General features: G+C 52.7%; 6 protein-coding genes across 6 annotated transcripts; 5 read left to right on the forward strand and 1 right to left on the reverse strand.

Annotated features, from left to right (window-relative positions):
* Positions 1–1266: 1266 nt before the first annotated feature.
* AYL99_03177 (hypothetical protein) lies at positions 1267–1731 on the forward strand (the record flags this gene model as incomplete). Its single annotated transcript, XM_018834693.1, has 1 exon — positions 1267–1731. One exon carries the CDS (start codon positions 1267–1269, stop codon positions 1729–1731), a length of 465 nt encoding a protein of 154 aa, XP_018697317.1.
* A 1339-nt stretch (positions 1732–3070) lies between these two features.
* Positions 3071–4951, forward strand: AYL99_03178 (hypothetical protein; the record flags this gene model as incomplete). Its single annotated transcript, XM_018834694.1, has 2 exons — positions 3071–3563; positions 3633–4951. The coding sequence occupies 2 exons, from the start codon at positions 3071–3073 to the stop codon at positions 4949–4951; spliced, it is 1812 nt and encodes a 603-aa protein (XP_018697318.1).
* Positions 4952–5356: 405 nt separating this feature from the next.
* AYL99_03179 (hypothetical protein) lies at positions 5357–7216 on the reverse strand (the record flags this gene model as incomplete). The annotated part of the gene is made up of 3 exons (XM_018834695.1): positions 5357–6272; positions 6324–6505; positions 6572–7216. 3 exons carry the CDS (start codon positions 7214–7216, stop codon positions 5357–5359), a joined length of 1743 nt encoding a protein of 580 aa, XP_018697319.1.
* Positions 7217–8547: 1331 nt separating this feature from the next.
* On the forward strand, positions 8548–13087 carry AYL99_03180 (hypothetical protein; the record flags this gene model as incomplete). Its single annotated transcript, XM_018834696.1, has 2 exons — positions 8548–11776; positions 11826–13087. 2 exons carry the CDS (start codon positions 8548–8550, stop codon positions 13085–13087), a joined length of 4491 nt encoding a protein of 1496 aa, XP_018697320.1.
* A 1204-nt stretch (positions 13088–14291) lies between these two features.
* Positions 14292–15841, forward strand: AYL99_03181 (hypothetical protein; the record flags this gene model as incomplete). The annotated part of the gene is made up of 4 exons (XM_018834697.1): positions 14292–14324; positions 14377–14410; positions 14472–14869; positions 14930–15841. 4 exons carry the CDS (start codon positions 14292–14294, stop codon positions 15839–15841), a joined length of 1377 nt encoding a protein of 458 aa, XP_018697321.1.
* A 666-nt stretch (positions 15842–16507) lies between these two features.
* AYL99_03182 (hypothetical protein) lies at positions 16508–17890 on the forward strand (the record flags this gene model as incomplete). Its single annotated transcript, XM_018834698.1, has 1 exon — positions 16508–17890. The coding sequence occupies one exon, from the start codon at positions 16508–16510 to the stop codon at positions 17888–17890; it is 1383 nt and encodes a 460-aa protein (XP_018697322.1).
* Between the last annotated feature and the right edge of the window lie 4015 nt (positions 17891–21905).

Here is a 21905-nt window from a genome sequence, read left to right on the forward strand (position 1 = left end):
GGCAGTGTACGGAGCACTAGGCACAGTCGTTTTCCTCTCAAGCTCTTCAGGTGGAGTAAGGCTTGCCCAGGCCTCCCAATGCTTGAAGTATCCGACTCCGCATTGACGGAAACAAGACCTCGGCATTCGAGTCAGACATTCATTAGACTGAGTCGCAAAAGACAGGCATAAGGTGGTACACTTGGCGTATAAACATCCACAGACAATAATAATATGGCAACGTGCTTCGTGTCATAATGCTCCTGGAGATATAGAATGGTGTCACTCTTGACACTTTCACTCGGACTGTAAGCATTGGTTCTTGTCCATGGCTATATTTTGAGATCCACCTCGCAGAAGATGCAGCGGGTGAGGTTGATCTTTGCACGACACCGTGGTGAAGTATTAAACCGAAAGTGTGGTTATGTGTTTCTTTTGCTGCATCACCTTCTCAACCTGGCTTGTGTGAACACCTGGGGATATTCAATTCAAGGCGAAGCAACGTAGTGGCCTCGACTGATTGCTGGATGTGAATCCAGGCACGATGCGATAGAGGGAGGTTCACACGGTTCAGAGGTTCAGGAGAACAGAAATATCGATGGAGTGCCAATGAAGGGAGGGGATGATTGCCGTTGATGAGTGAATCATTGAGGCTGAAGTGGCCTGAGGCAGACACGGCAGAGAAGCGTTCCAAGCGCAGTCACATGCGTAGGCGTTCCCAGGCGTGGTAGGGGCTCACTACTGGGGCTAGTGAGGCTCACTAGGCGCAGTCGCAGCCTAAATGCCAGGACAATGACGATGCGGGGGTGGTGCTTGGTTCCCTATACTCACTACTCGCCACACACCATTCACAACCCCTTCGTCCTCTGTATCTCATGCCTCTAACCTCCTCGCTTCTCCTACAACCATCATGGGGTTCGCTATTTTTATCCTCCCAACGCCTACAGAAAGCCTGCTCTGCCGTTTCTTCCATCTCCCCTGCTTCTCGCTTGTCAGTGCTACCTCTTGACACTGCCAGGGCCGTTGTCGTATTCGGGAGAGCTATTTTCGGAGTCTTTCACACCACTTGCTCGTTGCCCTTTTTATTGAATGAATTACTCGACGCTGGCAGCCCCATCTGTATCTTCGTGCTCACCAGTCCTTTCAAACTACAGTTTCACGCAATAACCTATCCAACTAATCGCAACAGCTTCCAGACGGTTTCACTGCTCCCTAACTGACTGCACTGTCCGTGGCCCAAGATAAACAGTCAAGAACATTAGTCGGGCCCCTTCCCCAATTGCGAACATGTGCTTCGGAAACAGCAAAACTATAGACGATCCGACCCAACCGGCGGTGCGCTCCACCAACCTGTGGAGTCACAAGGTCCACGATCCTACGCAACAACCCATCTACACGACCGAATCCAACGACGCTGAGATGACCAGGATGCACAGTGCAGGCAGGAAGGAGCGCAAGGGAGGCCACAAGGACCGTCCAGAATTCGTCGATATGACCGACGAGAGCAACATGCAGGGCCCAAGGATGAAGGAGCGCAGAGCAAGCCACAAAGACCGGCCAGAATATGTCGACGTCACCGATCGAGAGGTCAAGCCCAAGGCAAGAACGCTGTCTGACTTGGAAGCCGATGCAGCGCGGCTCGTCCAGAGGGACAGCGGAGAAGCAGTTCCCCGGCGGAAGAAGCCAAGTTGGAACACTTTTGCCTACGGCGCCGGAGTAGGTGCTGTCTTCGCCGCCAATCCGTCGGGATGATTGCTGGATCGAGAGGAGGCCAGAAGGGGTTGTCCTATCTTGGTGGAGCTTGAAGCAGGTTGCTGTTTGAGTGGAGGCATCTCCTTGGATGCGGACTCAGATATCCTACAATAGGGACGAGGTCACGATGAATATGCTGGCAGTACGAGTTTGACTTTTGGATTATTCATTATGGGGAGATACGGGCATGCCAATAGCAAACCTGAAAACACATCTGCTCCATTGTTGTTGATTGTGAGACGCTCCCCTGGTGGGGAGATATACGTCCCCTTTGAATTGTCATCAGTCACGTGGTCGGCCCGACTATTTGTCCGCAGTCCACTTGGGCGTTTTGTCCACCTCTTCCGCCATCTTCTCCCTTTCTAATGAAACCATAATCAGGCACACGGTCTCTGAATCTTCCGTCATGACGTGATGCGCGCGGTCGCCAGATTTGTCCAGACGCTAGCATCTCGAAACCCGGCAGAGGTGATCGATGACCCTGTACTGGGTTCTCGACCGGCGTGATTTTGCACGAGTCCTTCTGGCTCCAAGGCAGACTCAAATCCGGCAATCCCTAGGTATGCTATACCTCAGAACAGAGAGACTGGAGACCTCAGGGCAAGAGAGAGTAAAGAGATGACTCATGGGTCGAGGCAAGTCGGCTCTAAAAGATGTGTACGGAGAATAGCAGCTAGACGTCGTACCTCGCATCGCCTTTGAGCCAACAAGACTTTCGTATTTTGTCGCATTCGGCAGCGGCCCCAATCACCATCCAAACCAAGGGCGTGGGTCAAAGCAAACGAACTGTGCCGAATCAATGACGCTTGAAAATTCCCCATCGAAAGGAGGCCTTCGCGGTACGTACATATCGATGGGCGGCCTGAAGTTGGTCCGTCGGCCAAAGTCGGCATTCTCGAAAATTATTGCACCGAAACAACCAATGTGGTGCTTCATTCATGGCAGCCTCGTCGCTACGCTCCAGAACCATGATGTCCTTGTTTTACATCGACGGCAAGACGCACCGTCTATCATTCCGACGAAATAGTCAGCAATATTGTAGGTATGGAGACCGCTCGGACCGACTGGTTTTTGGGTGAGTATGCAATGAAATGGTATATATCGTGGCGAGGCAGTTGGACTGCACAAACCCGCTCAAGCCAAAGCAGTGACTACTTTTGCCTGTCCCTTTGTTTGCTATCTTCCCAATATAAACAGGTATCCCGTTGGTACCCACAATATCCCATCGGCGCAAAGTCTCTTTCAAAATATTCATAAAGTTCCTCCTGTTCACCTCCGACCCTGCCCTGCCATCCCTTACACTCCCCGGCCATCAAGCTGCGAAATACCTTCCTCCACAATGGATGTTCCACCTGTGCCTGTTGAAGAGATGAAGGATGGGCCTCCCACTCAAGAGACGCAAGCATCCCAAACAACTTCATCTTCGTCCTCCATCACTTCCGAGAAGACGAACGTCGACAACAGCAACAACAATGGCACCCCTGCTTCGACCGAGTTCACCATTTCAACCCGATTCATCCTGGCCTTTGCTGCTCTGGCGGTATTGACACTTATGGTGGCGCTTGACGGCACGTCAATTAGTGTTGCCCTTCCAGTCATCGCCAGAAAACTACATGGAACTGCTATCGAAGCCTTCTGGGCGGGCACCTCCTTCCTACTCGCCTCGACAGTGTTCCAACCCAATTTTGCGTCTTTCAGCCATATCTTTGGACGGATGCCTGTGATCATGGTCTCTGTGGCGTTGTTCTTCGTAGGGGTCATGATGTCAGCCTTGTCGAACGATTTCGGTCTCCTCCTAGCGGGAAGGGCAGTTCAAGGAATTGGCGGAGGTGGTAGGTCATATCTCCTCTTCTCCTTCAATCGCATCTGCAGACACTTTGGTTCTGACTGGCAGTAAACAGGTGTCATGGTTATGACCGAAATCGTCGTTACCGACCTTGTCCCCCTTCGCTACAGAGGTCAATGGGCAGGCATCATCGCAGGGATGTGGTCCATAGGCTCCGTCTCTGGTCCTATCATCGGTGGTGCCTTTGCCCAAGTGCAGTGGCGGTGGATTTTCTGGCTCAATCTCCCCTTCATCGGCATTGGATCTGTCATGATTCCCCTGTTCCTCCGTCTCAACGTCATCCCACAGAGCATTGCCGCGAAACTGCGTCGCGTGGATTGGCTCGGCACCGTCATCTTCGTGGGCAGCATGACGAGCTTCCTCATCCCTTTGACATGGGGTGGTGTCATGTACAGCTGGTCGTCGTGGCGGACGCTGGTGCCGTTGCTTGTCGGCGCCGTGGGTCTGATCGGCTTCTGCCTCTACGAGGCGTACCTCGCGCCCGAGCCCTTGCTGAGACTTTCGGTGTTCGGCAACCGCACAGCCAACATTGCCTATCTGACGACGACCCTCCACGGCATGGCCCTCTGGTGTCTTCTGTACTACCAGCCTCTGTACTTTGAGGCGGTCAAGGGCTATACACCCGTGCTGTCGGGCGTCGCACTGTTCCCCGAGACCTTCACCGTGGCGCCCATGGCGGTGGTGACGGGCCTGCTGATCACCAAGTTTGCGGCGTACCGTTGGGCCATCTGGGCGGGCTGGGGCATTGCGACGCTGGGGCTAGGCCTGCAGACGATCCTGCACGTCGACACGACGGTCCCACAGTGGATCTTCATCAACCTGGTGTCAGGCATCGGGCTGGGCATCCTGTTCCCGGGCCTCCAGTTCCAGGTGCAAGCGGCCAGCACGAACAAGGACATGGCCTTCGCCGTGTCCATGTTCGTCTTCTTCCGCTCGTTCGGCCAGGCCCTGGGCGTGGCCATCGGCGGCGTCATCTTCCAGAACCAGATGGTCTCCAACCTCCAGAAGTACCCGGCCTACGCGGCGCGCGCCTCGGAGCTGGCCAAGGACGCCGCCGCCCTCGTTGAGATCATCAGGGGCACCCCGGCCGGCCCGGGAAAACTGGCCCTCCGCACCGCCTACACCGATTCGCTGCGCACTGTCTACATCGTCCTCGCCGCCCTGGCGGGTTTCTCCCTCGCCGCGAGTCTATTCATCAAGGCGTACGATCTCAACGTCGGCCTCGAGACCGAGCAGGGCCTGATTGTCTCGGTCAAGAAGGCCAACAACAACAAAATCGGTGGTGGCGAGAGAGCAGCTCGAGATGAGGAAGAGATGGCCGGTGACGGCCCGCAGGAACTCAAGTTTGAAGAGCCGGCAGCGTCACAGTCTTGATCTGGGCTGAGGTGTAAAAGACGGTTCTATGTGCCAATGTGTTTCTCCCCTCGTCCTTTGCTTTGTAAATTTCTTTCCTGCTGATGATGACGATGGGTATGCCCAATGAAGCAGTGTGTGGAGTTGGGAGCGGATGGAAGCATAGCGATGGCGTTCTGTGACGTCCGATCACATCATGACTCGATGCATGTGAGTGTGTCTGTCTGCATTGATAGACCAGACTCAGACTCAGGCTCTAGATAGATAGATTTTCGTCTTCTCGTTATACTCCCCTTGATCAGAGACTCTAATACTAGTCGATCGATGTAATGAACAGATGATAATGATGATGCCTCCATGTCCATGTCTATTTATGCTTGAGATCTCAAGGGCCGAATGGCAGATGGCATTCTCGTTCGCAACTTTTCAAGAGGCATGGCCGTTGGCGTAACCGCCAGCATGGCCGTTCATCCCACCATCAACCCGCAAAAACACCACGTCCACCTCCTGGCCCCTCTTGACTTCACATTTTACCCCAAACCCATCATTCCCGGCCTGATCAGGCAATTTCCTGCTGGCGTGTAACTTCCCGTCGACATAGACTGCCCAAGTTCCTGGACGCAGACCCCGAGCCACAGGCTCAATGGTCACGGCCTCGGGGCATCCTCGTCCTTCAAAGTCCCATCCTTTCACTGTCAGGATCAGCACATGGGCATCTTCATCCCACACGCCGCGAAGCACACCAACCCCGTGTTCCTTCCCTGCGAAGTCGAGGTGGTCGATCCACGGCGTGTGGGCCAGAGACTCCCTGGTCCAGGGCTTTTCGTACATGATCCGCTGTCCATCTCTGACATTGAGTCGTGCGTACCCGATCGCTGCATTGCCGCAGAAAGGGGAGATATGTGTCCATTTGACACCCTCGCCGTCCTGGTTGTCCTCAGTGAAGACAAAAGGTGTGTCGTTGCGAGGGTAGAACAGGCCCCCGTTCTCCCATGTGGGGTTGAGGTTTTGGTCGGCGTATGCGAGAAGGCCGTCGAGAATCTCTGTTCGACCGAGTTCGGAGAGCCATTGGACCACGTATCCGAAGCAGGGTTTGGTGTACGGGAAAGGCGGCGTAGGCTTCTTCTCAAGATCAGCTTTGGCAAGAACAGTGGCTTGCCGGAAGTTCTCTTCATCAGACGTAGACGAGGACGCCGCCGCCGAGAGTTTGCGGTAGTGGTTGGCTACAATGGGCGGTTGTAAGCGGACGCGACCGGAGATGTTCGTGATGAAGCCAGGGAACTGTTTCGGATAGAGAGCCTCCACAAGTTGCGGATTCCAGGAGTTCATAAAAGCACCTGCCCTAAGAGTCGGTGAGTTAGGCCTCAATGGGTCAAGGCAGTGGAAAGCCTACCATGCGGTCCATCCCACATCTGAAGGGGGGACGATGTGATTTTGTTTGACCATCCAGAAATCAACAAAGAGACCATCGGGAGACACCATGCCCTTCTTGTCCCAGGCGGCCTTGTACTTGGTCAAAACTTCCTCGACCTTGTTCGTACCGTCCCGAGAGTCATTGTATTTCATGGCTATGATCTGTGCCCAGTATCAGTAAATGTAACACATCAGCCCAAGGCGGGCGGAAGAGGGGAGGGGCTGTACTGGAAATTGATTGCAGACAACAAAGACCACGTTTGGCTCGCAGCAGACGCCGACCCATCCATTCCTCTCCATTTCCCGGATGATGGCTTCCTGAAGGCTGCGATTGTCGTAGGAGAAAGTCTCGTCGCCAAGACCGAAGAACATAGGGTCCCATTTGAAGACAAGAGACTCAGGCTTCTCAAATTCATCGTCGTCGAAGAGCATGGCGTAGAGGCTGGTCATCAATAGAAGATGACCGCTGTACATGATGTTCTCTCTCACGACAGGGTCGGCCCACGGTTCTCGGAGCTTTTGCAAACTCGGATCGGTGCGCTTGCCGCCCAGACTGGTGTTGAACCAGTAGGCCCAGACCTCCCTACGCAACATCTTATGGATCAGCTGGCGGAGGAGTGGTTTGAAGACCGTGCGAAGAGCCGGTAATCGATGATAGTGAGCGACACCGACGGCATAGGCCATTGTGGCGAGTTGATAGCGATAGGCGTCTAGGAACTCTTGAAGGGGTTCTTGGGCACCCATCTTTGCCCACTCTCCATCTGGCTGGAATGCAAGGTTGTAGAAATGGCGCAGATGGCCTAGCTGAGCAGACGACAGGCTGGGGTACTGAGATAGATCAAGGGCGAGGGCATGGGGGATAGAAGGCGCCATGTTTGCGACAAGAGTGCCTTCTGACGAAACTGTTGCGGAAGGGAAAGGCTGCCACCTACGATGAGCCACAAATCGGTCCTATATAGTAAAGTCGAAGGATCGTTTTAAGGCCTTCTGTCGTCGTAATAAAGCCGAGGCTAGGATTGTCATACAGACTGCATGTCTCCCGTAGTCGTTCTCGCGGCCGACGAGGGCGGACCGTGTTGGCCACAGCAGAGCACAGCACAAAAGCGCACAAAAGCACAAAAGCACAAAAGCATAAAAGCGAACACCGAGTTTCCAGCACTCAGAACTCGAGAGAACACGAAAACAACTCACATCTCCTTATGGGCGAGGCCTCTCATGGGCTGTGATCAGGTTGCTCTCCAAATCATTAAATGAGAGTCACAATGTCTTTTTACTTGTCTTTTTTGACCCGTCTGGCAAACCCAAAAGACACCGGTTGCTCATTGAGGAGTGGTCGGCTTTGCGTCCACCGTACACTGGTGAAGAATGGGTGGCCTCGGCGTCCGGAGCTGCTAAAGATTGGCGGTCATGGAGGTAGAGTTGCACGATTGGGTGGAGGGGAGTCGGGAAAAGCGGGCGAGGGACGGATTGCCTTCGGTTCTTATGACATCCTCAATTGGCTGATATCAGTAATCCGACGAATAACAAGGGAGTGGTTTCATTTGTGGGAGGTTAGTGACTGCGGCTCGCCGGGAGGGACTTGGTTGGGATGCTGCACAACGTCTCGTTTCTGTCCCTGAGGCCAGGGCAGCGAGAATTGGACGATGAAGACATGCTGCCGCGGCAACGTGGCAGAGGCGCACGAGGAAGTGAGAGGGAAAAGTGGGAAACAGGAAACGCAGGGAGAAGGAGAGCAGGAAATGGGGAAGTGAGGGAAATCTCAATTTCCCATCTTTGTTTTGCCCCTAGTGCGCACCACCCACCACCACCGGTCCACCACCGACCATCAGCCACTACGTCGGTCGCCTGCGTGTTCCATGACATATGGGTCTCCGAGCCGCTTCTTGTCTCCTCCTTGACACACTCAACTAACTGCGGACAGAAGCACGAACCCAACCTAATACAAGTCCCCTATATCCCGCCGATGTCTGCTGTTGTTACTCCCATTGTTACTACATGGTGCAGGACGATGTCGCCGTCGCTGCCCTCTCAGCTGCCCATGATCTGAGACCAACTGGCCCGAATCTGGCTTCGTCAGGGCCTCCAGTGTCTCCAGTGCCTCCTACGTCACCTCACATGCCGCTTGTTGGTGGCCGAGTCCCGCCGAAAGGATTCTTGATCCCTCTCCTCCAATCGCCCTTACAGCCACACCTGCTGCTTTGGAAATGGTTCGTGGAGATGGAGATGGAGATGGCGATGTCGATGTCGAACTCAGACCGCCCGACCTTGGTGTTTCTGTACAATCTCAAGCCTCTTCACAATCCATTGCTGCTATTGCTGCTGCTGCTGCTGCTACCACCACCACAATCACCACCACTACCACCATCACCGCTCACGCTGCTGAAGCTGAGGAACGCAATGCCACCGCGTCTTCTGCCCACGATTTCTTCATCGACCTGCCTCAACTCCCCATGGCGACCGAGATTGCACTGGCAGCCCTCGCGAAGCTGCCGACACCAATTCTCGTCCTCTCCTCCTTGAAAACGGTCCTTTTGGCCAATTCTGCTGTGGGAAGGCTGTTGGGGGCGGATCAAGATGATCCTGACTTCAATTATAACGATTTTCTCAAGGGCCAGACACTTTCTCAACTAGGGATTGACATGGTCTTGGATGGTGGCGTTCCAATATGGGTCAGCTGGGAAAGATTTCTAGACAACCTTGCCAGTGACTTGCACCCTGTTGCAGGAGAAAAGATGCCTTCGAGGAATTTGCTGCGCGATGTACAGAGCGGAGAGACAACTCCCATTGCTGTTGCCGAAGCCGCTGCACGAGGTAGGCCGCAGCTGCAAAATCGGACTGAAATGACTCGAGACACCGTCGTCGATGTGATCATCTCCAGTCATCGTGCCCAAAAACCATGTCGCAGTCGTCGACAGAAACCTAGCAGGGCCCATCGTCCTGTCCACATCACTTGTCGAATGATAATCAGTATTTGGGAGTTAGAGGGACAACAATTCTTCACTTTGACATTCACAAGTTCAGCAGGGCAAACTTCCCAAAGACCATTGTCACACTCATCGGGCACTACTCGTCATCCCTCGTCCCATTCAGCCAGGTCCTCCCGTTCATCACATTCCCAGACACCTGCCTCCTCCACTGGGACCTCTCAGGTCACGTCGCCCGCAGAACAGCCACAAGCAGGTTCTTTTCCTCCCATCGCCCCTCCAACGCAGTGCTCCGCCCCATCCGTCCCGACAGACTTTCAGAAGGTCCTGAAGATGAAGAACGCTATGCTGAACGCAATCGAAATCCCCCTGATTGCCATGTGGAAAGATGAGAGCGCGGTGTTCCCAAACCTCGCTGCCAGAAAGTTACTGGCGGTTGAGACTGATCCCACCTCGGACGAGTCTTACGATTTCATGTCGCGCTTTCGTCCATGGACTGCAGATTTCTCCCGAGAGCTTCAAGAGGACACCAATCCCGTCCTCGCTCTGTGTCGAACTCAGCAGCCTTTTACAAATTGGCAGATTGGCCTCATCAACGACAGGACGGGCAAAAAGTCCAATTTCGACGTGAGCGGACATCCAGTCTACGACGAAAAGTCCGGAGAGTTTCTTGCAGGTTTGATAGCGTTCAAGGACGTCACAGAATATACCGAAAAGATTGCACACCAAACAGCAGAAAACGAAGAGCAATTTCGCCTCATTTGTGATATGATGCCACAAATGATCTGGACCACGAGAGCCGATGGCTATCATGATTATTACTCTAAAAGATGGTATGACTACACTGGCATGACTCCAGCGACTTCCCTGGGTTCAGGATGGAAATTGCCTTTTCATCCGGAGGATATGCCCGAAACCACCAACAGATGGCGTCATTCTCTCGAGACCGGAAACGAGTACATTACGGAGTATCGTTGCAGGAGATTTGACGGACAATGGAGATGGATGCTCGGGAGAGCCTTGCCTATGCGTGATAACAAGACAGGCAAGATTGTGAAATGGTTCGGCACGTGTACAGATATCCAGGAAGTCGTCGATGCCAAGATTTCCGGGCAAAGGGTTCAACGACAATTGCTGGACGTGCTGAAACACTCGCAAATGACCATGTGGATTCTCGATCGGCAGCTCAACGTCAGCTTCCATGAAGGCTCCTTCGTCATGGGCGATGCGACAACCGACAGGATCATCGGAGCCCCTGTTCTTGAGGTTTTGCGCACTCGTCTTAAGCCGAAGGCTATTGATCAATTCAGCAAGGCTCTGTCTCGTATCTTATCCGGAGCTTCTGACCTGGAAATCTGCGAGAATGAGGTGAATTCTAGATGGTTCCGATCCAAGATGGTACCGTTGAAGGGCAAAACCGGCCCCAATAGGGTGGAAGATGAAAACTATATTGCGGGAGTTATTGTCATTGGATCTGACGTGACCTCCCTGCGGCACAAAGAGCAAGAAAACATTATATTGCTTGCGAAGGAGACCGCGGCTAAAGAAGCGAGCAAGATGAAAAGCAGCTTTCTCGCCAACATGTCTCATGAGATCCGGACGCCCATCGCAGGAGTACTGGGAATGTCGGAGTTGCTCATGGATACTTGCCTGGATCTGGAACAAAGCGAGTTCGCCCAAAACATTCAGAGATCCGCCAACTCTCTTCTTACCGTCATCAACGACATTTTGGACTTCTCCAAGATCGAGTCGGGCCGGCTTGACATTGAGGAGGTGCAGTTCAGCTTGAACCACGTACTCCGCGAGGTTGCCAAAATGCTTTCATTTGCAGCTCAACGTAAAGGACTGGAGTTCAAGAGTGCCATTGATATCAGTTCATCCGAGCAACTTATTGTATTGGGCGATCCTGGCCGAATTCGACAAATCTTGGTCAACCTCGTAACCAACAGCATCAAGTTCACTTCCAAGGGCTTCGTCAAGCTAAGCACTCGCATCGTTTCCGAATCCAACGACACGATCACGATCGAATTTTGTGTTGAAGATAGCGGCATTGGCATAGAAGAAGAAGTCAAGAAGAGATTGTTTAGGCCATTCACCCAAGCAGACTCAAGCACCGCGAGGCGGTTCGGAGGGACCGGTCTCGGCTTGACAATATCCAAAAATTTGGTAGACCTGATGCATGGGACAATTCGTCTGGATTCGAAGCTTGATGCAGGGACCAAAGCTATTTTCACCATTCCATTCAAGAAACTTGAATATCAAACTGGATCTCCTGTGCCTGAGCGAGAAGTCGGCACGATACCCGATCGGACACAGCCTGATTTGTCTTGCTCCAAAGACTCGTCCAACGAAGACGTTCGAAAACATCGCAAAATTATGACCCTAGCCAGGTCATCCGGAGACACAAGTGCGGGCGGCGACCATGCTCGGACGAGGCTATCAAGTCCAGGAGTCGGAACTCCCATGCCTGAACTAGAGAGAGATCAGATACATATCTTGGTCGTTGAAGGTAAGCAATGCAGAACCCATACATGTCGGTTCGAGGCTAAAGTTCTCAGACAATCCTGTCAATCAGCAAATTGCTCTTAGATTCATCAAAGCATTGAAGTTCTCTGCTATTGCCGTGTGGAATGGCAGAGAAGCCCTAGAGTATCTTCTCAAGGCCACTTCGCCCGACCTTACTCCAGCACAATCACAACAGTATCCGATTCCTTCACTTATACTAATGGACGTGCAAATGCCTGTCCTGGATGGCTACCACGCCACACACCTGCTTAGGCATCACGCTCCATTCACAGAGTTTGAGGCAATCTCGAAAATTCCTATTGTGGCCATGACTGCTTCGGCGATTCAGGGCGACCGAGAAAGGTGCGAGATGGCGGGAATGGACGACTATATGGCCAAACCAGTCAAGCGGCCTCTATTGGAGAAAACCATACTGAAATGGATATCCAGGGCACGCGAAGGCTTCAGGCACCGGAATTGGTCAGAAACTCCCACAGAATCTCAGCAACCATCCTTCGGCAGCGCGTGCACCGACCATTCGTCGACTTGCGGGCAAGCCGATGCCATTGCCACCGAGTTCTTTGCTCGAAATGGACAATCAAGCATTTTGCTCGCCCCAGCAGATCGGCACCGGTGTGCCTCAGGAGACAGTGCCACTGGTGTAGACGGCAAAGCTGCCGCGCTGCGGTCCAGCATTTCTAGGGCCATCCTTGCTGAGGAGATCCCGGGAGGCGGGACAGAAGGGGATCGAACAATGAGGAGAGTCGAAGCCGAAGACAAAGCGCAGGCACTCCGGGACGCTAAACTGTTATCGGTGACTGACTTAAGCCATCGTCCATCTATGATCGCTCCCGCGATCATGGTCGATGGTGACTTTATGCCGACTCCTCATCCATCCGATCTTGTCCAACCGGCCGCTGGAGGTGCCAGATCTTCCACGATGTTCGCTTTGACGGAAGAGAATGTGTACCGCTTCAACAACACACAGGACCACGGCTCTATAGCCTTGGGAACCGTGTCCCCAGAGATGAGCTTTGACGGATTAGTCTATCCTCTCTCAGAACTTCCTGGCCCGCCGCCGGAAGCGACGCTCGCTGCAGTAGACCTGGCTGGCGTCGATGCCAACGCCGAAGTCTTGGTACCGTCGATTGTCGGAATGGCAGTGTCATCGACTCCGCCGTCGGAAAATGTCACATCATCTGCAACTCCGGCTAGTGACCGGCCTCAAAGTCGACAAGACGTGGGTGGGCTACATCCTGACGGCCGACGGATAAGCGATTGGAGCATGAGTACAGCACGGCCAGGAAAAAGCTGACCGGAGCCAGGAAATATTGATGTCGGCAGACGGAGTCCCAAACTCTCGATTCTGAATGAAAGGAACATAACCGCGTTGTATCATGAAATCTGGATCTTTGAAGAAACACTAAACGAAATTATGGGACTAGAGGGCGGCCTGGTTGGATCTGAGGGAGAAAAAGTCTTTCTGAACGAGCTGCGACCATGTATATGTACAACTGCACCACAACAACGCACGAGAATGCCTAGATGAGGCTTGTCGTCAGATGGAAAAGAGGATAGAATCGAAAAACTTAGGATAACGAGATGGATGATACCCGGAGCGAAATGGGCGTATTGGGATTAAGATCAGTGTCTCAGGGTATAAAGCTTCCCGTATCATGGAGGGTATTCTACTACTTGGCTTCAGGTATTCAAATATCTATTGGTGACGACGCAGTACGAATACATCAGACCGTGCCGGCTGGTGATGAGGCTATACATAGGTGCATAGGGACTAGTAGAAGGCAACACGAGTCTCCATCTACGAGTGGGCTGTTAGTGGGCTCCAGTCCCGATCTCCATCTCCCCCTCCCACTAATTGATTCCCCACAGGCACTACTGCCTGCCCCCGTGCCGCCATAGGTGGGTAGGTCTCTTGGTACATGAGCCTCAGGCGGTACCGGGGCCACCGATGAACTCTGCGGTGGTCGTTAGGCAGCAATAACCCAAGCCCCATTTCTCAGCCTTACAGGCAGCGGGGAACGCTGATTAGGCTGGTGCAACCGGTAGGCTCCCCTGTTGCAGCTGCCCCTCGCCCCTCTAGGACTCTAACCCAAGTAATTCGCAGCTACATTCTCCCTTTCTTGTGATGGCACCCACGGGTGTACGAGGCAGATCTGTGGCCTAGCCGCCTAGCGTGTTGCGTACCAGTCAACAGGCACCATCGAAGCTGGGATCGTCAAATGGGAAGCCCGTATTCACATCACCTTCAGGCTTCCGGGCAGCTTGTGACACACAGCCTCACCTTGAACTGCAAAACCAGAAAGGCTTCACCTCCCTCCCCTCTCTTTCGTAAAGGGAGCCAGCTGTCAAACAATGCATCTTGACAATCTACATGAGCAGACCTGCAGCACTCTTTGCCCCGCAATAACGCTTCTCCGTGCTACTTATGAACGTGAACCTGAACTTGGACGTGTCACCACTCACCTCCTGCTCCTCTCGAACCCATCTCCGCTTTCACCATGTCGAATCAACCCATTTTGAGAATATCCCGGGTAAGAGGTCGCTTCTATTGACCACAGGACACCACTGACGATCGGTGCACAGGAGATCACTCAGATTCAACAAGGCAGTGATTTGTGTAAGTCATGCTCCAGGCACACATCCTCCAGCTCCTACCTTCAACTAACCCCTCTCTGCAGCCATCGCAGTTGCTTGTCAGGAAAGAGACGTGCGCCACGTCCGAGCCCTCATCATCGGTCCCCACGGCAGCCCCTACGCGTACGGTTTCTTCGACTTCGCGGTGAATTTTGGATCAGAGTATCCTAGCAAACCACCCAAAGTCGAGGCCAAAACGACGAATAGCGGTCGTACGAGATTCAACCCAAACATCTACGCTAATGGCAAAGTATGCTTGTCGATCCTGGGCACATGGCATGGAGAGAGACCGGGTGAAGAGTGGTCTTCTGCACAGGGACTGGAGTCGGTATTATGGTCGATTCAGAGTCTGATGAGCAACAATCCTTACGAAAATGAGCCTGGATACGAGAATGCGAAGAGTACAGAAGACAAGAGGATGAATGACCTGTACTGTGCCAAGGTCCGTGTATAAACTTCCGTCTTCAAAGCTGGATGGGTCTATGACTGACAATGGGGCTAGATCCGTCACGAAACTCTCCGCATAGCAGTAATCCGGAAGCTTGAGGACGCACTGGGCATCAAGGCAGATGGCTCACTTGCTGTTCCGGTGTTTACCTCAAACCTATGGGTTTCGTCGGAAGACGACGTGGATGGGATCCAAGAACCGCCCCCTGAAGACCAAACCAAGCTTAAATTCGCACCTTTTAGAGATCTCTATAAGCGGCGGTTTCTGTGGTACTTTGAACATTACATGTGTACCATCGAAGAATATTCCCCCAAAAACAAGGATGGCTCCAACTTTGTGAAGATGCCCTTCGAGGGCGGAGGAAACACCATGGACGGCAAATTCAAATACGGCGAGTTGGGTAGAAGACTGGTGCGAATCAAAGAGGTGCTTCACACGGAGACGGCCGGCTGGGCGACCGAGGGATTGGCGTTGAAGCAGCGAGAGGCGACCAAGGCCGCAGCGATCCAACGACAATTCGAACAGCTGGCAGACCACTTGAAGCGCAAGAAGCTGCACAACATAACGGTTGAGCTGGACAATGACAACCCTTATGTCTGGATCATGACCTACTTCGGTAAACCCAGCACCCATTTGGACGGTGGAATTTTCAAAATCCGAATATCAGTCAGTCCTCGGTTCCCCGCCGAACAACCCCGTGTCAAGATGGAAACACCCATCTACCACCATCGGGTGTCCAAGGACGGTGTGGTCTGCTATTTCCCCAAGGAAGCAGAACAATTACGAAATCACGTCGAGAGCATCGCCGAAGCGCTGGAGGAGGAAAGCCCACCATATGACCCGAGGACGATTGTGCACCCAGAGGCGTCCAAGTTGCTTTGGGGCAGCGAGAATGACAAAAAGAGGTACTACCGGCAGCTCAGGAGATCCGCACAGCGAACGACGGAGGAAGGGATGGAGGTGTGAAATGCACATTCCGAGCCGAGGCCACAACAATGTGAAAGTCGATGAAAGAATGAACGGAAAACACTATGAAGAATACGGAGCATGGGTCATTTTGGCTTTTTTTTTTGCCACAAGCATGGGAGTCGGGAGATGGACGGAGCTTCACAAGCATACTCTGTATCTTCAAAAAGGACCAGGACCAGGACCAGGACCAAGACCAGCAGGATGGCAAACGGGGGCAATCTGGGCTCGGTGAGCGTTTGTGAAGCAGCAGTCACCATATTCGCGTTCACCGATACCATACCACGGCAGGGCTCTGAGTGATGACCTGATGATATTGACAACGTGAAGAGGTGTTCTGAAAAGGGCTTTTCTCTTTCTAATGTAGGCGAAATGGAACTCATTTTCTTCACTGTCACTTTAGAGAGGGTTTAACCAGTGGCATACCGCCCATCAGGAAGTTGATATCATGTGATTTCGTATTACGTAAAACTACACGCCACGAGGAGAGCGTCGATTCCGGGGCTGCGACCCACTTTTCCAGGAACACATGCGCATCTCTTCCACAGTCCCAAAAATTCACCTACATACAGAGGGATCTCGAATTTGAGTTCGAGATCGAGATGAGTCGACTACCCTCAGTACAGGCCAGACCGTGTTGAACTGCTTACCCCCCCTACTAGAACAATGGAGCTTAGGAAGGTACTTGAGGTTGATATGACGCCGCGGTCCTACGGCACTGTTTTGGTGGTTGGAGGCTGCGGTTTCTTGGGCTCGCGACTCGTGGACCAGCTGCTCAACTTCCCCTCGGAAGAAGCAGACACAGAGAGCATTGCAGCATCGCCCCAGCAGCGTCAAGCAACCAACGGGGCCAGGGACAACGGTGCTTCGAAGAAACCAGCCTCCTCCACTGACATCCCGACCCCCAATCCCGAGAAATACGACCTCCACAACCTCCTCCCCTCTTCCTTCCCATCCCTCCGCAGCCGCTACCCTCCCGTCGATCAGGCCTCCACATCTGTGCATGTCCTGGACTTGAGATGTACTCAACACCTCTTCGACGGTGCGACGTACTACTCGGCCGACATTACCGACCCGAATTCGCTCCTCGAAGTGTTCCGGAAAGTGAAACCCAACGTGGTCATTAACACCGCCTCTCCGTCGTGGGAAGCCCCTCCGGCCATCCTTAGAAAAGTGAACATTGACGGGACACGGACACTACTGGAGGTTGCGGGCGGAAAGAAACACGGCGATTGGGGCGGGTGTGTCGGGGCTTTCGTGCACGTCTCCAGCGCGAGTGTGGTGCACGACGGTGAATCTGACTTGATCAATGCGGACGAACGATACCCCTACGTGTGTCCAAATCCCAAGGAATACTACTCCGAGACCAAAGTCCTCGCGGAGAAGATTGTGCTCGAGGCCAACGCCAACCCGGACTACAGTGTCGGCGGCAAGATGTTGACCTGCGCAGTCCGTCCTGCAGGCATCGTGGGTGAAGGTGACCGTGGGGGGTTCTCGGGGGCGATTCTCAGGACGGCAGCAGTGGCTCCGAGTTGGCAACTCCATATCCAACTGGGAGACAATGCCAATCTGTTCGACAACACCTATGTCTACAACGTGTGCTTCGGGCTGCTCTCCGCCGCGCAGGTCCTCCTCGATGGTGGGTTGCGGAAGGGTGCACCGGCCAGTGACAAAGTCGATGGCGAAGCATTCAACGTCACGAACAACCAGCCCGCATTCTTCTGGGACTCGTCGCGCTACCTCTTTTCGCGGTACGGCCGGACGATTGACCCGAATCGCATTACGGCCCTCCCGACTTCCTTCGCCACTTTTGTCGGCGGTGCGGCGGAGCTGTTCAACCACTTCACGGGCAGAAAGGGCAAGCTCAATCGCCAGACGGTCAAGTACGCCACCATCTCGAGGTATTACTCGTGCGAGAAGCTCATGAAGAGGACTGGCTACGTGCCGGTGGTGGGCCTCGACGAGGGGTTTGCGAGGAGTGTGCACTGGTTCAAGCGAGATGAAGAGCAGCAATTGAGGGACAAAGGCGAGTGGAAGAAAGAACGGTAGACATAAGATGAGACGAGACGAGACAAGAGCAAAAATAAAAGAATGGCGTCCATGCTCAATCCTCTTTCGACGCACTTTCACCCCACTTTCGTTCAACCCAGACTACCCGGCACCGGTGAATACAGATTGGACACTTGGAGGGGCAGACGGAAGTGAAGGGCCAGTTCCAAAAACTGAGAATGGAGACAGGGCAGGCTTTTTTTTAAGACAGACATAAGATAGATAATGGCACCTATAGGGAGGTTAAACTCCGGGCGTCAGGGTGGTTCTTTCTCTCTTCTCAGAAAGAGAATCTCTGCATCTCCTCCCCAGGAAGTATATACGCTAGAGGATCTCTCTCTTTTAGTGCGGCACTACTATCTTTGTTTATGGTGGAACACAGTGTATATACGGAGGGACCAGATATGCATCGTGCATGAATGAAATCAAGGACATAATACTCACTCGTCCAAATGGGTCGATTGACTGAGCATATCTATCTATCTATCTTGCTCTACTCTACCCTACCTTACAGGACCTGACGACGAATTGTGGCTGCGGTTCTCTCTACCTATTTCAGATTTTAACACGGGGGGTGCGTATCAAGGGTATATAGGAATTTGTACAAACAAGGGTCGAGGTGTCCGTCTGTTCACATATTCAATTAGACCCCGCCCGGGCAGTGTTTATGTACAGTACCTATGCTGGATTTGAAAGAGAAATAAACATACATCCCCAGTTTTGTCTCTCTGTACGTCAGTGTCTACATACACCAATAATAACCGGCAGCATGAACATCATGATCATCAATAGGAGGAACGTACGGTGTATTGTGTAATTACTGTATCCACGTTCAGATGTCCTTATTCCACCCTCTCCGTCTTGCAGTGGCTTCGACGGGAGTTCAATTGTTTGCCATGTACTGTACATATGTACAAGCACAGTAAGGAGGTAGGTACTTAGGTATGTACTCGTATATAGTCAGTCAGCCAGATTCCCCAGTGGCGTGTTTGTCAAGTCATCGTGACAAAGGGGTAGGATAAGCAGGCCTGTGTCAGGTCGTATTCTGGAATGAGGAGTGAGAAAGGACCTGAGTAGGTATGTATGTACAAGTACATTGTGTACTTGCACTGTGCGGATCTGGCTGACACTTGCTGTCGTATGTAGGAGCGTAAGTAAGGAGCATGGGTGCGCACATCGTCCCCATCAGACGCGTCTGAAGACTGGTCAGGCCACGGCGCCCAGGATGGTCAGGCAATATATGGGGAGATTCGAGCCCATTGGGTAAGCCGGACAGAAATGGGTCAGGCAGGTGTGAGAAGGGGCATGTCAGTAGGTATGTACAGGCAGCAACTCGTTACAGGCCTGGTCGCTGTCTTCCAAGGCTGCTGACACCCACGGAAACGCCTGTCTCGTGTTTGTCCCTCCGATTTCTCACACGATGGGAGGAGGCAAGACCGTTACGTGATGATTGGGGCATGGAGTCGCAACCAAGGAGGTCGTCGGAGTTAGGTAGATCCTCCTGTTAGTCTCCATCCCAATGCCAGGACACGAGTACCCCAATGTACAAGCCCAAGCTAAACTGCAAAGCCAGTTAAGACGACTGAAGGATAAAATCAACCATCGCAAAACTTGGCCGAAGTACAAGTACAGTTTCGGCTCAGTAGGGGTTAATCATCCGCTCTGCTCCTCTGCACCAAGTAGAACAATCCTTGGACCTACTACTTGTAGAGGGAAGACCTCATCGGTATGAGGAAACTTTTCCTTACCACACGTCCGATCAAGCTCTCAGCATCCGCTCACCTTCCTGGCGTCATGTGTCAGCTGGATCGACAGCCCGTAAGACATCTCTCCCTTGCACTCGAGCATGAACGTCATGATTGATGTCACTCTTTCCCAGCAAGCTGCAGGGTTTGCATAGGAGCCATCGAAGACGTAAACGGATGGGTGCCCAGACCTCCGATCTCCTGTTGAGCACTCTTCGATGATTGGCAGGCGATCACTCCTGACTTTCCGAACATGCAGTCAAGACCAATCGTGACTCTGGAGTTACTTTTCCGCCAGACGTCTTCAGGACGGACGCACACTGGGAAAGGAGTCGCCCGTTTCCGCTTTCGATACAGAATATCTTGGAAAAGCCCCTTTGATACCACTAGCGACCATCCGCCAGTATCATCTGCCTTTCGGGTTATGCATTCAGCTTGGACCACAGGACAATAGGTGGGCAGGTCACAAGCGGGTGCCATAGTGCACAAAGTACCGGGGTGGACATGTAAGCATGAACCTTTGGGTTGGCCTTATTCCAGACGTTGTAAGAGATAACATTGAGGATAAGGGTCGGACCTGGGTTAATGCGTAGAATAATGTCGCTCGAACAGGAGTCTGACCAACCCTCGCAAGCCTCAAGACCGAGCAAAATGGTTCGGTGAGCTCTCTTTGCACCACCTTACCGAGACAGGATTGGCAGTCGAGGGTTGTAACATAAGATCCTGCTCCGACAGTGCATTGGGTGTATCTTGGGCGGGACAATTGTTGTCCAGAGCGCCGTCCTTAAGAGGAAAAGAATATCTGTAAAGCACGAAGACGTCGACCAATCCAGTTATTCGCAGAAACGACTGTCGCATTTCCCATTCCCCGGGTGTGGTTGAGAGCATATCATCTGTGTAATAACCAGTCCCTTGTTGGGAAGTCGTGTTTGGTAAGATAGGGCCAGAGCACATATCCGCATAATTCGGCTGCATCATGCCGGTACTCATGTGGGCTTCTCAAAACTCCCTGCTCGGCATTTACCGAAACTTTGGCTGACTAGATTCAGAGAGGACATAGTTTCGGACTTTTGACGGCCAGTTCTGTGTCTCCCTGCATGGAAACAGCGTTCACCGACCTGTCTCTGTCGAATGGGATGTCTGATTCCGTCCTGTGGTCAGCTTGCGCGGCGTCAGGGAGTACCCTCTTGATGTACCCCTACATATGGGGATTAGTACGATCCTCTTGTGCCGAGAGATCACTTTCATCCCACCATCATTGTCCTGCGATTTGGTCGACTCGCAAGGCCGCTCCCCAGAGTTGAGGTGAATTTTGAACGCAATGTCTAGTAGTAGCAGACATTTCTCCAACCGGGCTTTCTCCAAAAGCTGGAAAGTAAGCTAAGGGATGGCATCGGTGTCACTTCAGCCATTGTTACAGTTTGTACGTGGCTTGAGATCGCCAGGGTCAGGATTCCTTTCGCAAGACCTTTCTCCAGAGCCTTGAAGCATTGGTTCGAACCGTATTGGTAAAAAGCTTTCACTGCTGAGAGATATGTAACTCAACTTCCAGACAAGACGCCAAACACTGAGAGGGCATGTAAGCAGGCGACACAATGGGGCCTCTCGGACTTGTTGCGGAATCGATGCACGTGTTGTGCAAAACATCAGAACTGAAACCATTCCGGGTTCGGATGGACACAGACCTGGAGTTCGGCAGGAAATCATTCCCAGGGTAAAGTTCTGAGAAACTCGTGGGAGTTACTTCCATAATGCTTCTAGGCCTGTCCATTGAAGGATTGCTATTCCCGGGTCAGGAGCGGGAACAAGGGGGAAGTCATCCTTCGCAGGACGCTTTTACGAGTAGGGAACGCCGTGAACGCAAAACTCGAAGAGCACGAGGGTTGCGGTTGCAGAAAAAAAAGAACGCAGGCCTCATGCAGTAGTGCAGCCTAAGATAGGGGGAGGTGATTGGCGCCCTCTTTTGAACCCGTGCCAACCGAGGAAACGGGTCAGCTGAGGGACTTGTAACCTCATTTGCGAAGTCAAACCCGCTTTCGTGGAGAGTGTGCAGTAGCTCTGGATTGGACATGGAGATCGAGCGACTCTAGAAAAAGAAAAGGAGGAGGGTGTAGTGGTAGAGGATGTGAACCGAACTGGACGTTCTTGTTTTCACCATCCTTGTACTCCCAAACTATTGTCGACGAGGCTATGTAGCGTGGCTTGGTGGTGATACGAGGTACCGTCCTTCCTTCGTAACCAGGTTGGGAGGGGGGGAAAAAGATGTGTAG

Source organism: Fonsecaea erecta, assembly GCF_001651985.1.
Source record: "Fonsecaea erecta strain CBS 125763 chromosome Unknown Scaff2, whole genome shotgun sequence".
Lineage (NCBI taxonomy): Eukaryota > Fungi > Ascomycota > Eurotiomycetes > Chaetothyriales > Herpotrichiellaceae > Fonsecaea > Fonsecaea erecta.